The sequence below is a fragment of the Aulonocara sp. 'chitande type north' Nkhata Bay genome, linkage group LG7 (assembly GCF_057382095.1).
Source record: "Aulonocara sp. 'chitande type north' Nkhata Bay isolate Kocher_YH1m ecotype deep benthic linkage group LG7, A_spYH_male_GT1.1, whole genome shotgun sequence".
In the NCBI taxonomy this organism is placed as follows: domain Eukaryota; kingdom Metazoa; phylum Chordata; class Actinopteri; order Cichliformes; family Cichlidae; genus Aulonocara; species Aulonocara sp. 'chitande type north' Nkhata Bay.
This window is the reverse complement of record NC_141350.1, coordinates 26,330,253-26,350,139: the sequence shown is the minus strand read 5'-3', so window position 1 is coordinate 26,350,139 and position 19,887 is coordinate 26,330,253. Positions and strand designations below refer to the sequence as shown.

The 19,887-nt window shown below is 43.1% G+C and overlaps 1 protein-coding gene across 10 annotated transcripts; it reads right to left on the bottom strand.

The window, feature by feature from the left end:
• Positions 1–41: 41 nt before the first annotated feature.
• klhl25 (kelch like family member 25) lies at positions 42–18,498 on the bottom strand. Of its 10 annotated transcripts, XM_086299670.1 has the most exons (15): positions 17,308–17,528; positions 15,957–16,040; positions 14,538–14,601; positions 10,876–11,322; positions 10,457–10,676; positions 10,250–10,355; positions 8,725–8,970; positions 7,884–7,973; positions 7,546–7,709; positions 6,285–6,432; positions 5,533–5,729; positions 4,814–4,919; positions 4,126–4,269; positions 3,492–3,908; positions 42–1,497 (listed from the first exon to the last, which is right to left on the bottom strand). In XM_086299670.1, the coding sequence occupies exons 5-14, from the start codon at positions 10,636–10,638 to the stop codon at positions 3,522–3,524; spliced, it is 1,770 nt and encodes a 589-aa protein (XP_086155796.1). In that variant the 5' UTR covers positions 10,639–10,676; positions 10,876–11,322; positions 14,538–14,601; positions 15,957–16,040; positions 17,308–17,528; the 3' UTR covers positions 42–1,497; positions 3,492–3,521. The 10 variants fall into 10 exon arrangements, with proteins under 10 accessions (XP_086155796.1, XP_086155797.1, XP_086155798.1 ...); XM_086299671.1 differs by lacking the exon at positions 15,957–16,040 and having other exon boundaries at positions 17,258–17,528; XM_086299672.1 differs by lacking the exon at positions 10,876–11,322 and having other exon boundaries at positions 10,457–10,671.
• Positions 18,499–19,887: the final 1,389 nt, after the last annotated feature.

The window sequence follows — 19,887 nt, the reverse complement described above, 5'->3', positions numbered from 1 at the left end:
ACTGGGATGGAAAGATTCACCTTTTCTGACACCCGACGTGTTAAAAGCGACAGAGACAAACCAGTCATCCTCGTCTGCACGTTCAAAAGCTCAGTGCAGTTTAAAAAGTAAGTCAGTGTTTATTATCACCAGTAAAAACATGACAGCACCACACTTAAAAAACTTTTTCAAAGTCATCTGGAAAACCTCACTTTAAGAAACATGTTCATCCTCAGATTTCCCAGATTCACTGGTGCATGCTTCAGTCTTTCTTCTGAGATACAGTTTAATTCCAACTTGGGAAAACAAGCAAATGCAGCTCAGAAGGGTCCATCCAAGGTCTTCATGAACAGTTGTAGAGAGGACGAGTGCAAAGACGCTCCCGACATTAGTAAACACTGTACACTGACAGAGCCAGTACAACATAGCAACGGCGGTGCAACTGTGTGCGCCACAAACCGTGTTCATTCATTTGTTGTGTTAGTTTGAGCACGGGGAAACACTGTACACTGATCACTCATTCACACACTCACGCACACGAACTCACTGTTGAAGATTAAAAGTCTTTAGGTGCTACAGAGAAAATACAGAGCAGTGTTTGAATGGCACTGAGCGTGTCTGCAGGACATACTCAACAAGGCCGCTGTGCTTCTCAGATTTCAAACCACGGAAAACTTGCTCAGCTGCACACATTCATTCATAATGTAATCATGTCACGGGAAATACAGAGGACTGCAAATGCACTCTGAAATGTTAATCAACCAGGTGTCCATCAGAGCTGAATCCAAGCCCAAAAAGTAGATCTTTGATGCTTATTTTCTTGGTGCTGAGTAAATCGCTTTGACGTCACAGCTCTGTACAGTCTGCCACACAGGCTGCTTGCTGTGCAGTCATGTCCACATCCTCTGGTGACGAGCTGCACTGCTGCAGAGGTGAATAAATAGATCGTGTGTGGAGAGCTGCTAATGCTGTGACATCAACGAGGACTTTTAGAAAGTAGCATGAGTAATTCAACTTCATTTTAGCAAATGATTCTTTACCACCGGATAATTCAGGCTAAACTCGGCCTGCGCTGCACCTGTTTCTGTATGAACTGGAAAATCTCTTACGAAGAAAAAAAAAATTAAAAAAAATGAACAAATAAAACCTAGCACTGCAAAAGCCAGAAACCTCCATCACATCATTGACTATTCAATACTGCAGTGAACATATTCTTTGCTTTCATTTCATTTTGCTGGACTTCTGAGGAAAATGACTTAAGTAAACATGGCAGCTCTTAGTTTGATTTCTTACTGGAATGGTTTGACTCATAAGACACTAAAGAAACACACGCACACACACAGTCTCTGTGTTTGTATGTCATCAGGAAGCACTGTAATTGTCTGTTCAGACCTGAGTGGTGCACTGTGGGGGTTTTTAACCACACCACTCACAATGTTTCAGAGTGTGTGACACGCTGCTTCGTCTTCAGAAAGCTTGGTCTGTGTGGCGCTTCGGCCACTCTCAGAGTTTCTCCTCCTGGAAGAAAAGAACAGAAATAAAACATGAAGGCAACAAAACTATTAACTTCATATTCAAGAAAACGTTAAAAAGTTGCCCATCAGTTTATGATTAGAGAAAAATATTCATCTGTGTGATGATATTTGCCACTACTGTGTTCTGCTGCTTTTAATGTGGTTCCATATATACACAGACATTGCTGATGCTATTATTATTATTATTATTATTATTATTATGGGAACTTCACCATCATTAACACCACCACCATAATGTTGTGTGGAGCCTGCTGGCTGGTGTCATTGTCATTCACAGCTGTTCAACGATTACACAGCATCATCTTAGATATATAACTGCTGTCATCACTCTTATTATGACCAGCAATGCAAACAATAATTTATTTAATAACAATCTAAATAAACTGCGCTTAGATTAACTCTCTACAACCCTGAGTGAAACAGTGCGACTGTAAACTGATGTGAGGGGCAGCGTCGACACCTGCAGGCAGAGAAGACAACAGCAGTGAGGCTGGAGCAGGACTGTGACCAAACTGCAGTGTGAACTGAAACATCACTCAGAGGCCTATACAGCCAACTGTATAAGTGATGGGTGGGAGATGGAGGGCAGATCAGTAGTGCTTTAATGGTCTGGGAAAAATCATGTGCCTCTAAACCTGAATAAGGCCAGGGAGATGGTGATCGAGGACAGGTATCCACTCCCCGTGTACGTCCCGAGAGGCTCAAGTGGAAAACTAACACAGAGGCTGGATACAAGAAAGGGATGAGCCGCCTCCGTTTCCTAACATCCTTCTACACGTGCAGCATAGTGTTGGCGATTTCCTGTCAGTGGGTTGTGGTGAGCACAGTGTCCTCTGCTGTGGTGTGCAGGGGCAGCAGCATCAGAGCTGGTGAAACCAACAAGTGATCAGGATAATAAATGATGAGGAAGGCTGGCTCTGTGTTGGCTGTTATGGACCACAAACAGGACACACATCACCTCTAACACGCTGAATCAGTGCGGCTGCTATAAGGACAGATACAGGAAATCATTTCTCCCACATAACTCTATTAAAAAAAATGGACACGATTTTAATCTGCAAATGTTTGTAATGTTTTGGTAACATTACATTTCCTGTTTACTTAGTTGATTTTTTAGCAATATTAGTACTGCCACCATTATACTCTGGCCTGTGGCGCTTCTTCGCTTTGCTCATGTATGAAAATTCACACATACGTGTTCATTTATCATAAATCTTTTTATCTTCATTACATAACTATTTAGTGAGAAAGCAAAACAGCTGCTCATAAACAGCAAAGAGATGAATAACAAAACACGTATTCACTGTATGACAAAATAGTCAGTTACTGTCACTTTGATCAGCACTTATTCACACATGACATCATCACATTCCTGTGATCCCCAATAACTGAAAAATGTATTTACAAAAACGTACACATAATGTACACACAACACTGCAGTTTTTCTTTGTTTTTGTTCTTTTTAAATATATGTAACCTGTAAGTATTTGCGCGTCATAAAGTTTCTTCCAGACTGATTCAAGGTTGGGGGAACATACATTGATGCACTACAGTCGTTATCATTGTTTTCTATCTAACGCTCACACACTGAGCTCTTGCCCAAGGATTTGGGCCCACTAGTGGCCAGTGCCAGTGAGGGAATAAATGAGGCTGGTATGGGCTTCCCAGGCTTGGTTGACCTCAAGGGTCTCCTGAGGTAGCAGATGGGTGTTGGAGGACTGGCCTGTGGCTTTGGCAGCTGCAGAAGCAAAACCTGGGAAGAGGGACTTTCAGCTAGCCTGAAGGCAATTCAGGCAAGCTGTGGGAGGACTAAGTAACATCTAGCGGTGAATAGTATGTTTATGACTGAAAAGCCCGAGTTGTGATAAAAACCACACACAGTGAAGAAGTTATGAAGTGTAACTTTGACGTTAACAAATGTGGATTGCTGTAACAATCAGTGACTTGTGTGGCATACTGAGACATTCCTCAACATACCTGGGATGAGTGTCTCCTGGTACCTCACAGTTAGGCAGGCAGGTGTTTCCATGTGCTGACAAAGGCAGTGGGGATCAGTGAATAAGGTACAGTGGTGATGGAGTTCCAACTATCTGACGTGGGATCGTAACAGTCCAGAGTTTTACACCGCTGCGTCCCAAAATAACCTCCAACCACATAAAGCTTATTTCCCGAGGCCACGGCATGGCAGCTCATCCGTTTGGACGTCATGTCGCCCACTCGAGTCCACTGACTGGCTTCACAGTCAAAGCGATAAGCAGAGGCAGCTGTGAATTCTGTGTCGCCGCCCATGATAAAGATCTGGCTTCCCAAGACAGCAGCTGCCGTGTAGCGCCAGGGCTGAGGGCACTCGGCCGCGATGTTCCAGCGGTTTCCTACGGGGTCGTAACACTGGACCTACAAAATAGCAAGCAGGGAATTATACAGCTACAGTGCTATCGCCGACAGCACAACACTCACACTAAATGTAGTATTGTTCTTTTACATCTTTATTACACAATTACTGAAACAAAGAACAATAACTGGTCTTTCAAAGAAAAGTATAATCAATAAAATTCATACAGTATTGGTAGAGATGCTTCAGAGAGGCAGGTAAGTAACAAAGAGCACCAACCTTGGAGGCTTTGTCTCTGTGTATGGTGGTCCCCCCAAAAACAAAGAGTTTGAGTTTGGCAGAGACCACAGCAGCGTTACTGACGCCATCTCTTAGTGGAGCCATCATGGTCCATTTGTTATTGAGAGGGTCATACCGCTCCACCTGGTGAAGACGTTTGATACACTTAACACTTTAGTTTCATGTCCCTGTAAAGTTTGATCATAAAACAGTAAAATGCAAACTGAGCTGCTGGTCAAGCATCAGCGAAATCTCTGCACATGGTAAAGCTGTTCTTCACTCTTCTTGACAGACAGTCTTTAAACTTGGCAGGAGTGTTACGGACGACCTGCTATACACCTAACCCTGCGCTCCACCCTGCCCAATAAAACATGTTTACATTGCCTATAAAGCTTTATTTTAAACACCTGTCGAGGTGCAATTTTCTCTCTGTCATTTATTATTATAATTTAACTATTCTGTAAGACTTTAACAGAGAATGCACTTTTGTGCAAAGTACCACTTTCTGTAACTTCCTGCCAGTTCAAAGTCAATGCATATACGCTTTTGTGGCTGGCTATGAAATTTACAGAACAAATAAACTGTACATAAATATACGTAAATTGTCAAAAAAAAAATTCTGCACTTGTCAGTTACAAATAAATAATTGTTTATTTCAGCTTTAGGTAGAAGTCATTGCTTTTCAGACCTGTTTCAGAGAGACAGATGGTGAAGCAGGGAAGACACCAGCTATGGCTGTATGCCCTCCAACAACATACAGACTGTTCTCCAGCTCAGCTGAACCATGGCCAAACCTGTGGAAGGGAAGCAGCATGTTGTGTGAACTTCTGTCAGTGATGGGTTTGCGATGGTGCACTTTGTAATGCAATCCACTATATGGCTAAAGTAAGTTTAAACACTTTTCTATACACAACGTCTATCCACACAAACTATACTTCTACCAGTGGCACTTGAACTAATCTCAGTTGCATCCAAAACTCATTTTGTCCTGGAGCTCCTTAGAAAGCCTTGGCATTTGCCACAGTTCATGACATATCTGCCATGTTTACAGTCATGCTAACACTTCTTAATCCTTTCAAACATAATAGGGTGAAGTGAATGAAACGTAGTCTGAAGCACAGATTCACAAAGATAAACGTTGCAGCAGGAAAAATTGCCTTCTAAGCGATTTCTGGTTCAGTGGCAAGAGCAACGTCTGTTTTATGATAATTTCTTATTGTTAAACAATTGCCAAGTACAATATATAGAACTCTAGAATCTCACTTTGCTTTGGGCAACACATTTAGACCAATAAATGTCCATTTACACTGCAAATTTAACTGCAAAACTACCCTAGAAATTGGACAGTACTACTACATTGCCGTTTGCGCTGATCCAGCATTTCCTATAAAGCAACAAACAGCATACCTGGCTATTAGCATGGGTGCTCCTTTAGACCACTCTTCATGGACAGTGTCATAGATCCAGACGTCTTTAGACACTCCATTCTCTGATCCTCGACCTCCTGTCACATAAACCTTACAACCAATGGCGCAGGCACTGAACTCCTTTCTAGGGCTGGGAAGGTCTGCCTTTGGTATGATCTCCTTGGCTTTATGATCAACCTATAGATTTGACATAAATATGTGAACATCAGAAGTGGCCCAGTTGTTGCAGTCAACATAAAATGAGACAGAGGATGAGAAATACATAAAGATGAACTGGTGAATTAAATAAAGCGGAGTTAAAATTCACTCTGAATTTGTTTCCATGTTCACAAAGGACACGAAGACGGGGTTATGTCGATGTATTATGAGGTTAATCCTCATAACTCACCAATCAATGGAATTTTTATGTCATTTCCCCACTGATATATTAAATTAGTATTAGTCATTGTGCTGAGATTAAACTCAATCAGCAAGGAGAGTTTTGGTTGTGAAAACCCGACTGTGTCGGGGTTGAGATGGAGAAGATCACAGCAGAGACAGGAGAGATGTTTTACACAGGAGAACAATTAAATACTGGAGGAATTAGTAGATCTATAGGTGTAAGCTTAAAATGAAAGAGCCGTTAAATGTCATGTTAATAACATAGCAGTTCAACTCACATCAGCCTGAGAGAAGTGACACTGACAGTGCATTACATGAAATCACACCACACAAGCAGAAAGGTCCTTTTACCTGATATATCTTGTCACACATGAAGGTTTGGCCTCCGAGTATAAGTAGCGTATGTCCTGCCTTGCGTGGTCGGGCACAAGGACTCGTCACTACTCCATCATTCTGAAGGATTTTCTTCTTACACTGCATTGCCTCTTCTACTATGGACCTGCAGGACAGTCAGCACATCAGCTGATCCTTACTGAAAGCGTGGAGTCTGTCAAAACCACAGCTGCTAGCGGATTTCTGTTTAAATTCACACTCCTATAATTTCTCAAGAATATGTTAATAATATTTGAAAAATATAAATAGTAACAATAACAAAAAAAGATAACACAAAAGGAAACTGAACTGATACACAGATACATGGGAATCTATATCCAAGCAAGTCTTGTCATGGAGTCCGACATGATCTGCTCTGTGGTTTCATGTAAGTGATACTGAAATGTTTTGTTTTTGCTTGATCGATGTAGAAGCCTGTATGCAGACAGGTTGTGATACCTGGAATCACCCTGCAGGACATCCGTTTCATGCTCTGCATCAGAACTATATTAAACTGTATCGCCCCATCAAATACAGTTTGAATGAATAGCTAAATAAAAGCAGGAATCGGTGACATTCTTGGTTCATTCTAAGGTAGAGTATTTGCTGTCACTTTTGAGAAACACCATTTTTGATTGAAGCTGGGTTCAGCTGGTCCATGGCACCAGCTCACAGGGTGTCACAGATCTGTGATGATCGAGTCACAGTCACAGCGAGGCTGCTCGGGCTCAGCTGTGTAATACCTTTCAAAAAAGATTTTGGCTTGGACTTGAAGACATTTCAGAAAATTTGTATTCAAGTGATGGAAAAGTAATATCATTTTAAAACTGTGCACGAACCCGGTTTTAAGATTGGGCTTCAAACTCTGTTTCTGATAGAGCCAACGATTAGGGCAGGATCAACGGACCCTGGGAAGATGCTTTAGCTACACTGCTGAGGGACTCCCCATGATGTACTCTACCTCCTTTCACTCCTTTCCTCTACTCACTTGTGTGTATATGCCACTATTGCATTAATTGTTATTAACCATCGTCTTCTCTCTTCCATTCATTTTTTGTGGTCGGCTCCTCTTTTACATCTTTATTACCTTTTAAGCCTAAGAAACTTCTTGGCCTGTAACACTTTTCACTCAATCAGACCCACCGAATATGAAAAGCTAGTATTGAATGCGAAAGCTTAAATGTGAGATGAAACAAAGAGAAGACACAAAGTTTACATGGTCTTGGTCTTATGAGCCTACCTGCTCCTCTTGTCAGCCATAATCAGCTCCTCACAGGCTACAGCCTCCAGCAGACACTCCGAGGGCAGCAGAGCCAACCTTATGCCTGTCAGCAGCTCTGGCAAATGAAGACGCCGACCCTCCAAGTCGTATCGAACCCACCGCATCACAGAGTTAAACACAACCTGCCATGAGTCGAATTACCAGCCAACATCAATTTATGGCTTCCAACACTGTACCAGGAGCATTCTGTGGTTTGGTTGGTATTTGGTTGAAAAATCACTTCCAAACACAAATCAGTACGCTCTGAAAAAACACGCCACAGACACAGGAGAGTCCCCGCGAGTGACGACACTCACCTGTTCATCTTCTATCTCCAGCTCGTCACTCAGAATCAGCTCCAGCAGCTGGTCTTTGGACAGACTGTAGAAATCCTCAGACTCTCTCACCTGAAAGCACAAATACTTATGTTATATGCAACATACACACTCTCTCACACAAACACACACTTTATTCAAAAAAGGAAAGTTTCCTTTTTTGAATAAAGTAAAACCTTTTAAGCCTTCGTTTCCATTTTGATCATTCTGGTTTATAGTGCATGAAAACCACAAATCCTCCATCTCTGTCGTGGTCTCCGTGCCTGCCCGGCCGGCCCCACGAGGCTTCATGTGTTGTTTGGTTTTCTCTCTCCCTCTCTGCCTGGGCGGAGCTCACTGTGGGCTCCGCCCTTGGCCCACACACCTGACAACAATCAGCTGTCATCACCTAGGAGCAATATTTGAGGCTGGAACACAGATCCTCTCGTCGCTGGATGATTGTACGTTAGTGATTCTCCCAGCTCCTGTGAACCTGTGCTTTGTGAGTGACTTCCCTTTCTTCTGCTACAGAGACTTTCCTTCCTGCCGTGTGAATGTGTGAGTTTGGGCAAGAAGACGTGAGCGAGTGTGAGAGAGCTTCCCCGTGATTCCCTGGAGTTTGGATTTCCCTTCACTGTATACATCGTGCACTAGTGCTGTAAATGAACTGCTTTTGGAGACGTTTAACCGCTCTGCGCTTGAGTTCCTACTACCTGATTGTGTCAATCTCAGATTATTAAAATATTCCACAGGATCAATCCCCCCACAAATCTGAAACATATGTTCATTTGTTCACTCAGTATTTTTTAATAAACTTAGAGAAAACAAGAATAGTCATCTTTACCGTCTCATAGTGCACCAGACACATCCTCCACGACAGCTCGTACAGTCTTTTACACTGATGAGCATCTGATAACAGCATCATTCCCAAGCAGTTGGACGCGTGCAGGTTTTTTTCTAAGAACTCTGCTGCTGCATCCCGAATATCGTGGAACTGCAGCATGTCGCCAGCCTCCAACAACGACTCTGCGTTCTCCTCATTTATGATCACTCGGGAAGAGTAGGCAAAGTCCAACAGAAGCTCCAGGACCTAGCCAAGTAGGCCATTGGAAAATTAGCCATGCACATTACAGGACATATAACAGCGTGATACACTGCCTAAGACCGAAACACACTAAACGTGGGCACGTGTACTGGTGAATTTTAAGAGATCAAAGAATGGAAGAAAAGAGGAAGCAGGCAGTTTGTATTGTGGCTGTTTGCATATGTGTGCTATACATGCAGCATTTAATGCGAGCCTGCAACCTCAGCCAGGTCTCCATTGGAAAAGACACTTTGATCCTAGTTAGAAATCTTCCTAAACTAAATCCTAATAAATTGGAGTAACAATAATTTTTCAGTGTCACCTGAGCCAAATCAAATTACAAGGACAATCTGAAGCCATTACCTAAACAGTATGACAGCAGATACCTGACAGCTGAAGGACATGCCTCCCATTCCACTTTTAGAAACTAAAAACAAGTAAACCTGCAGTCTGAGAGCAAAGCTCTGCTGGGATATCAGGATACTATAAGGTCTGTGACACATGATGAACCCCGATCACTTCCTCTTGCAAAATTTGTTTGCAAGAGAAAGAAATTTAATGTGAATTCTGGACTTGAGGAGCCAGTGAAGACCAGCTAATATGGGAGACAGACGATCCCTCCTTCTCATCCCCGCGCCACTAAAAGCTTTCAGAGCAGCCCAGTAGTAAGGAATGAGCCAGTCCACAGTGAGGTGGCAGAGGAGGTTATGAGATCCCTCATGATTCTGACCATATTGTGCAGATGAAAGCCTGCTGTCCTTCTGATTTCTTTAATGTGAGAGAAAAAGGACCTGCTATGAAGTGGTTCAACCCTCTCTGTCCTCAACTCTTTACATGTATATTTCTTTACACTTATATTTCCTGTCCTCTGAAGATTAAACTTTAAGGCATACAAAATTAAATAGCATCAGACTTCAGGTTCATTTTATTGGATGCAGCTCAGGAGGTAGGGCAAGTTATCTACCAAGTGGGAAGTTGGTGGCTCGATCCCTGGCTCCTCCAGTCTGTGTGCTAAATATCCTTGGGCATGGTACTAACCCCAAGTTGCTCTCAGATGCATCCATCACAGTATGAATGTGGGTGAATGTTAGATAGAAAGCACTTGTGCAGGAAAAGCAGAGAAAAATAGTGTTTGTGTGAATGAGGCAAGTGCTTTGAGTGCTGAGGTAGAGCTATATAAGATTATATATATAGATATGTTTGTTTTTTTAATGAAAAGAACTGAAAACAAGGAGCCACCAGAACATGCTAACCTGACTGTTCAAAGAGAAATTCAGAGTAGTACCTCGGGGTGTATACTGTCTCTGAAATTGACGTCAGTGTCCAGGCTTTCTCGCAGCCCTCCGCTAAACATGGCTTCAAAGTAACGACTACATGCTGCCAGGACAGCCCTGCAGAACACGAAAGCAGATGAGCCAGAGTGAAAGTCACAAGTTAGAAAACAAACAAACAAAAGGGGTCATCGAAAAAGACACTGCCAGCGTGAGTTTACCTGTGGCATGGGAAAGAGCGATCGCCGGCCCACAGAGTGACATCAGTAAACATGCATTGTTTTCTCATGGTGTTCAAATGAGTCAGGACACTGTCGGGATGTGAAGGCTTGTGGAACAATGAGATGTTCATGGAACCTGTGCTAGTGCGGGATTTCCGATTCTCGTGAACAGTCACCGACATGGCAGCTTTGCTTGGTACCTACAGCACTCTCTCCTATACTGCAATAAAAACAGGGGGAGACAAAGGAAAATACTGTCACACTGTAGACACAGCTGGGATTAGCAGTATAGATGCGTGTATGCAAGTGGTCACAGTTCTGTGCACAATACACAAGAACTAAAGATCTAACCATAACATCACATTTCTTACAACACTGTTCACATAATGGTACACTGTACTGCCAAAGTATTCACTCACCCATCCAACTTTCAATCGCTTTCAGGGCCACAGACTATTTCTACAAACATTTGTGAAAGAATGGCTCACGCTCAGGGAACTCCAGCGTGGTACCGTGATAGGATGCCACCTGTGCAACAAGTCCAGTCATGAAATTTCCTTGCTACTAAATACTCCACAGTCAGCTGTTAGTGGTGTTATAACAAAGCAAGGTCCATAAAGACATGAGTTTGATGTGGAAGAACTTGACTGGCCTGCACAGAGCCCTGACCTCAACAACAGAACAGCTTTGGGATGAATTAGGGTGGAGACTGTGAGCCAGACCTTCTCGTCCTCATCAGTAGCTCACAAAGGTGTTTCTGGTAGAATAGTCAAATATTCCCATAAACACAGTGCAAAGCTGTGAGGCTTCCCAGAAGAGTGGGAGCTGTTATAGCTGCAGAGGGTGGGCCGCCATCATGTTAAACCCTGTGGATTAAGAATGGGATGTGACTCAAGTTCATATGCGTGTGAAGGCAGACAAACAAATACCTTTGGCAACACAGTGTATCTGTGCCCTGAATGAGTTCCTCTGAGTGCACTCCAAGATCCCAGAGCGTTGAGGAAATGTTCCAAACTGTCTCTTAAGTTTGAAAGGATAGGCTCATGGGACCAGTATGGGGAACTATTAAAACATGTTTAATAAAATGCACTTATACACAAGTGACAGCTGCAGATGAGCAGCACTCTGAGATATCTGGAAAGTAACAAAACATGTTGAGGTGTGTTCTTTGACAGACAAACAGAGTGCTCCTAGACTGGCTTGATTTTTTTTCATTTTTATTTATTTCTTATATGGGCCATGTACAAAATGCATTAATAGAATAAAGAACACACACACACACACACACACACACCAACTGGTTTAGGCCCCACAATATTTTCAGGGACGGGCCTTTAAGGTGTTGCAGATAAATACAACAAAATAAAACCAGTAGAAGAAGAAGATTTATTCATAACACACGGGAAAAGACCCAGGGAAAGAAAGGTAACAATAAAAACCGATAGAAACCATAAATTTCCCACCCGAGCCTCAACTCTTGCGGCCCGGTACCAAACGCCTCACGGACCGGTACCAGTCCATTGCCCGGGGGTTGGGGACCGCTGTCCTAGAGTGAGGCACAAATGTGACGTGACAATGGTCAAAGTGAACAGTGAAAGCACAAACTGCATTGTCTTTTTCGCCTTTGGGCAACACATTTTAGATTGTGGAGGTCACTCCTCCTTAGGGATGGTGTTAGCCATCCCCGTCAGCCAATCCAGAGGCACTGCACCACATCACATCAGTATTTCAACATCCAGGGCCTTAATTAATCTCAGGACAAACCTCCTCCACCCTGGAGACCTGGCTAACAAGGAGCTGTTAAACTACTACCAACTAATACATAACGGGCGAGTTATCCACTTCATCAGTCACCTGATGATTTGCCAGAGCTGCTTTTGAGGGATTCTGTTCTGTTGGAGGTGGGAATAGAAGATCCTCTGTCAGATATTTCCAGCACTTCCTCATTATACATTATGCCTGTCCAGTATCCTCCTCAACCACCTGCTCCAACTCACTGACAGCTCAGCTCCTCTCTTCACCCGATTACAAAACTGGACCTGCAACCTATAGTGTCCTGGTGCCATGTACACTTATATTCTCTCCCTCCTTCAGGTCACACTGTTGTAGCCCACATTAGTGTCTCACAGTAGAGCAATGGACATGACACCCTGGGTTACTCTAAACACCTAATGAAGTAAGACTCAATAAATAGAACACAATATTTCCTCTCAATTTCACTGCAGACTGATAAACAACCAAGCGCTAAAGATGGTCTTATTACAGTGGTGCTGTGTTAGCACAGGAAAATAGGTAGACAGCCCAGACTGGAAGGAATGCTGGGTCAGCATCCCCATTGCTGCTTGTGTGTGTGCGTGTGTGTCTACATTTGCTGACACAGAGTTTTAGAGTAAAGTCATACCCCTTCAGTGACAGGGTGTGTGCATGCAGACTTGACCAGTGTGTGCTGTGAATGAACAAAGGATGGAAATGCTAGCACATTCAAACAAAGCATGTTGTGGACAACACAGCAGCGCAGCACAGCTCTCTCACACACACGTGAGCTTCTGTGTTGTCATCTCTCCCTTTGGGAGGGCCGCAGTAATTAGGGCCGTTTCTGACACACCTTCCAAGGGGATGATGGCAGATTCTGACTTGGTTTTAGGATTTGAGGTTACAAGATTTTTTTCTGACTCAGAGCGGGGCTTTGAGAGATGATTATACATTTAGCTGTCATCAGTCAACATACAGTAAAGGCAATTCATCTTTGTTACCCTATATGGCACACTTAGCTGTATGTTTTTGTGGTTTCTGATTATTCCACTGATAAAGTTTTTAAAGAATCCCTGTTATACGAAGGAATATTAGGGCCATAATAAGAAAAAATATATATTATTGTTACTTTCAAGATTAAACCTAAAGTAATATTTGAGAACAAAGTTGAAATATGGAGATTACAGTCGTTTCAAACGTGCTCGAGGCTGTAAGCATCTGTATCGTTGCATCTGTCCAATGCAGCCATTTCATTTTGGACAAATCCGACCAACTCCTCCACGTTTGTGTGGTTTTTTTTTTTTCCACCTTCTGACCAGATGCAGCTTTCTGCACCTTCACGTCCTTATACGCATCACCACGCTGTGTTTATGTGCTAAAACAGAAATAAGTTCAGATCAAGTTCAAGTTGCTCATGCTTATAGCTTCATGCAGTAGGGAAGGTGTATGTTGTAGACTAAGACACAAGAAGATATCTATTCAAGCTGTCTCACTAACTTATCTACACAGGGTGTTTTCTGTGGCAGATGTTTGACTCAAAACAACTTTAATCTCAACATTTTGTCTTTATTCTAAGAATAAACACTATTTTTTTTCTTAATACGGCCCTAATACTGCATTGTACTATCAACAACAGGATTAACAGGTAGATATTTTCTTTGGCGTTGTTTAATTCAAAGCAGTAAAATACCGTAGTTAGAGCTGAGGCTTCAGCGGTGGTGATAATAATGATTATGTTGATCAGTACTGAGATTAGTTATTGGATCAGGATTGTTTTTGATCTTAGTGAGGTAAAAGGACACTGCTGCCTTCCTGTTAACTTACAAATCCTTGCATAAAAATTAACTGGTCCTCTTTATTCACCCAAATTCAGTGCATCTCTTAGAAGGCTTCTTTCACTCCATGCCATCTGCACCTGCATGATGGATGTAAATCTTTATCCGAGCTCATGTTTGGTGAGTCACCTTAGCAACCACTGCATTGTTTGGCTTTCATCATACTGCATTTTGTGACGCTCTGCTGTGCAGAGCTCGTGGTCTTCTGCTGTGGCAGACATGAGACTTTTGTTTGACAGTCTGTGATATAGAGCACCTCACTGCAGTCAGGTGCACTCAGGTAACCTCAGGCTCCGCAGTGCAGGAAAGCGCTGTGACTGACACATAAAGCTGTGTTCTGCTGGCAGAGCGTGCATAGCCAACACCCCTCGATCACATTCATTAATTATTTGAACATAAAAATCATGATTGAAATTAAAATTTTATCAACTTTGCAGCCTGAGATAATGGTTAGAAGGAAGAATGTATTAAAACAAAAATGAATGTGCACTCACCAACTGCCTAGGGATCTGCCAGAGTAATGCAAGCTTGGCGGCCTGCTCAGCCCGAGTCAACCACCTGTCGAGGAAGGGAGGGAGGGGTTAACTGATTGTTTGTCGACGCCACTCTTACCTTAATCACCAGTTTCAAACATATACACAATGAGCCACAGTACTTGTGCAACATTATCAACTATAAATCCTTTTTGATAGTACATTTGGTGATACATATATATTGCAATCGGAGGGAAGGAGTTTTCTTAACAAAGCAGCTATATGTTAATATTACATTAACACTTAGAGGACTCAGTTATGGAAACTCAGAGTTTATTAAACAGAACAAGCAATTCTTGGACCATAATCTTCTGTAAATGACTGAACCATGGGGGGCTGCTGTGGTTGTTCTTTTCTGTTCAACTTTTCACCCCATCTTTACTTGACCTTCACCAGAGGAGGCAGGGCGCTCGCTCTATGTCCATCTTTGAGAGATGAGGGAGAGCAAAATATACGTACAGTGTGATTGGTTCTCATCTTCTTAAGTGGTATACCAGAAAAAGAACGATGCACTAGCTGTAGAGCAGCTGCAGCCAACTGTTAATGCATTTCAGACAATAGGTGGAGGTCCCGCTACTGCACGCTCATTAAAAACAGATGCATGCTGGTATTTACGTGTTACTGCTGGTACATGAAGCAGTGGTGAGAGTATGTTTGGGCAGATGGATCCTTACAGTGTGAAGTGCAGTTTTTATAAGTGCAGAAGGTTTTTGCAGGGGCTCCAGCGTGGATGGGTGAAAGGGTTTTTGTGCACAGGCGCAGTGTGCTGAATGTGGGTCGGTGTGTCCAGATTAGCTGAGTTTCTTGGACACATAAAGGCAGTATTGAATCCAGGCAACAGCATGTGTGCCCAACAGAAGGCTCATACCAACTCCACATTCAAACAGCTCACCACACACACACACACACACACACACACACACACACACACACACACACACACACACACACACACACACACACGCTGTTACACACACAGTGTTACAGCACGCACACATGTATCGTTCACCAGTGGAATATCAACACAGAGGCTGAATAGATGGAGTGCTTTAAAGAGAGCAGCAGTCAGTAGGCCTGAGCTTGTTTACCCATAACTAACATAGCTGAATCTGTTGCCCTGAGCCACTCTGTGTGTCTGTCTGATTGAGCAAGTGATTCACTAACAAGTAGCCCTCTCCTGGGGGCCGGGTCCATGTTATTTCTAGGTTATTAAAATTCCCATTTACCCACCTGGACAGCTAAGTAAAAAGCACACATCCATGCCTGCTATGAGTTAAGACAATCAAAGGTTTCCTTCTGTACTGCAGCCAAGCTTGGCTTTGTTAGTAACTCTGTGTGTTAAATGGCTTTGACATAAGCACAACCTATTAAACAACTTACCAAAAACTTCGATGTGCTTAGTGAGTAAATACTGACTGACATCCACATCAGCATGGCCCACCCAGAATTTTTATGTGCAAGAAACTGAAGAAGAAATTAGAAGCCAAAGGTTTCCAAAAGTTTTTCTTAGAACAAAAAGGAAGTAATTACGTCTCAGATGATTTAGAGACAAAGGATAAAAGGGAGAGAGCTGGTCAGCTGTAAGACACAAGCTACAAACTCTGAGAAAAAGAAACTCTTTAGGTCAAATTTATTGAACTTTACGTTTTTTAAATATCCAAATAATTTTCTAGAAAATCAATTGTGAGGTGAGGAACCATTCCTTCTCTCCTTTCAGCTCCTCCATCTTTCCCCTCCCTACCTACTATCCTCTGTCACAACAACCCTCTGCACATCCTCCTGCACTAAATCCACGAACCACCTCTGAGGTCTTCCTCTTGCCTGGCAGCTCCATCTTCATCATCCTCTGTCTAATAGATCTACTCTCCCTCGCCTCTGTCTCAAACTGTCTCTAAGGTCAGAGAGACAAATACAACGTTTCAGAGTTCAAAGTGTTGTCTGATACAGCCGCTTAACTCTCACAGGCTAATCAATAAAAACAGATCACATATCACAAATTATACCGATCAAATACATGAAACATAAACCAAGTCTTCACATGCGCACTCACATCTTTCATGCTGACTGTTTGCTGACCCTGGTGCCTGACATGGACCTGCTAACATTAAAGATGTGTGCAGCTCAGCCTGCTTCAATCATTTATCACAAGTTAAATAATTGAGCAACAGTGTTGCATAATCGGAGAATAGTTACAAAAGACAAACGTGGTCCTGAGAGAGTGTGGCAGAGCTGCTGTAGCTTCCGAGAAACAAAGAGCTCCCTGACAGAAGACGAAAACTTTCACTTTAGTCCAGCAGGATCTGAGGCCACGGAGTTAGTTAGCCGTCAGTGAACATGCCCCCAGTGGGCCACCAGCTCCAGGCTGTGGATGTGCTTAGGCCGGTTCCTGCCTGTGGGGCAGCCGAACATGCACTTCCATAGACCTGTCCGGAATTTCAAATGTGAAAAATCGCGTTCCGCTGGAATGGCACTGGACCAAATGGCTTCCATTTATCTTTGCTATGCACCAACTTGGGTGCTGTTGAGAACCTTTGCGAGCAGCCTACACTTGTCTTAAAGCTTGTCGTTCACATGACACAGACACTTCGAGTCCGTACGAATTCGCAAGCTGACCGTACACAGCTCTGCCGCTGAAGCACTGACGCTAATGTGAGAACAATAACTGACAAAGCTCCACTCACTCCACGGTCTGGCTCCCACAGCAGTGCCAGAGGGAAGCTCTGCTACTCACGTTCACGTCAGCTGCAGGTTAAATCCACGCAGTGTAAAGTTTCATGTCTCCGCTCACGAACAAACATCACACTCCCTTCACAGCAGCTCAACTACCTCTCCCTGTTCTCCTTCTTCTTCGGTAGCTTGGCCCGATGCCTGTCTCACTGGCTGTGGAAGAAAGCCTTCACACTGCAGCGGAACCAACAACCAATGACTTTGGACTGACTCGTTGCTGGCGTTACTAACACCAATCCCCAGCCTCGAGATAAACTCTCAGCCAATAACATTGCACACGGCGAGATTTTAGAAGCGGCGTCTATCGTGACTGGCAGCTACTTAGGCCAATCATCGTCGACGTCGTTGTACGAACCACAAAGCTAGCCCCAATGAAATCCCCCGAGGAGCAATCATACACAAAGAGAGGCGGCTTTAAACACGGTAGCACAACAACTGCTTGTCGACACTACTCTGATTTTAAAACAATCCCCTGGCTTTAAATCACAGCCACACAGTAGAAACAGACATGACTAATCTGGTGATTTAGCGCAGAGAGTAAATATTGTCATTCCAGTTAACAGTTTCATCACTGCGTGCACTGCCAGGGCTTCCCATTAGAGCCGGGAAACTTTAAACTGGATTCATTTTAACATTAGAGCCTCATGTCTCACAGCCCATTAGAGGAGACGCAGTGTGCCAGTGGTGTCAGTAACAAGTTGCACACAGAAAACATAGTCCCTCGGCTGAGAATCCATCAGACTGAATACAAGCATCAGCGAAAACATGGTGCTCTGAGCCCACTTTAAACGGAAACATCACCTGCTGCTCACGGTGTGATGTGTGTTACTCTGTCAGCTGCAGAGTCGCTGCTGTTTATGGTTTGAGAGTAAAGATTAAATATAAAAGCGGAATTTTAACTTTGTATAAATTAGATGTCAGGTCAGAAAATTTGTGTAGGTGTCATGTTTTAGGGTCACAAACAATTTTGCGCTCAAAAATCGAATTATTTATTATAGATGGTCATCAGGGAAATCCAGAGACATTAGACGATTAAAAAAACAACAACTTTAGATCCCCCGTAGAGTTCACACACAGAGGTCGGAGGGATCTTCCAGGGATCATGATGCTACTTTCTGGAGACCTGATTGGTCAGTAGATTTCATACCTGTTTATCTCTAATCTGGATCTTAACCTGCTCCGGAGCAAGTTACCTTCACAGCAGCAACGTTACCATGGCGATGTAGCCCCGGAAGAAGTGAATCACCTTCATAGTATAGAAGCCCAGGGTAACCCTGAAGCTGTCTGGATAAGGCCTCAGGTCAGCTGTGTTTTGGTTTTTTTAAACCTCATGTTTCCTTCTTCTCTCCCTGGTTCAACGCTTGGTCTTTGAAAAGCAAATGTTTCTGTTGATTATGCAACACTCAGTTTCACTTTGACATAGACAGTTTAAAGATTTGCAACCAAACATTGTGAAAGACATGGCCTTACACTGACTACCCCATGCTCCAATTTAGAAAACAGATGGGCATTGTGGCTCTGGAAAGTGAAGATGACACATTAACGGCTGCAGCAGCTGACTCTCTGCTTGCAAAAAGATCACAAACAATAAAGAGTTTGTGGGTTTAACCACTAGTTTCACATCTTACAGAATGCAACATACAGCGGTTTTTCATAAAATATCTCAAGTAATATACATGTGGTTTTCATGTATCTTCATTCAAGAACAAATACATGCATGGAATAATGTTGTGTAGCCCCTGGTCTCCATTACAAAACACCATTTTACAACAGCACCAAATCTCCATATCATAGATCTTTAAGTTGTAGGTAAAACCCTACCAGATCAGCATGAGTGCTGGCACCACTGCTGCTTGATCATTCAAATGCGTTCCTTAAGGTCCAGCTCATTAACTCACTCACATTACCTCACAGGTACTTACAGCAGTCCAAGCGATCTTTCATCCAGCCTTGCTGTCACAACATGCGCTCTCTTGAAAATGCCACTACCTCTCCACTCTCCATCACTCAACACCACCTCAGCCCGTGACTGCCTCAGAAACAGACCTCGTGCAGCTCCGAGGTTGTTAAAAACAACAATGCACTCAAACTTTTGAGTCTGTTGCATTTTTCTTGAATTGTTGATGTTACCTTTCTGTTCCATCTTTTCACCTCCATCACTGTGACCGGTGGACCTGCACGTGAACTCCCATTTGTGGCTGCTAAAGAGTGTCTGAATTAATACAAATATGCAGATGTGCTGTAGTTAACTGCCTGTATAAAGACAGATATTGTGCACTGTGCTTTCAAGATTAGAGCCCTTAAATACGGAGTTATTTCTAAGGAGGTTGCCTAAGGGTTTGATAGACAAAGAGGGATCATGGGACAAATTCTAGAAAACAAATGCAGGATTTTCAGCCCGTCTGTACCTTGTATAGCACAGAATAGGAAGGGCACCTCAATCAGACCGAATACTTTCAATGAATAAACATCTACGGCAGCCCTGCACTGGTGACCCATCTGGGCCCCTGGACACACAGAGGCTAACACGATTTAACATCATCACAAGTAAAATGTTTCGCTGTGAAACTTGGTCAGGGGGCAA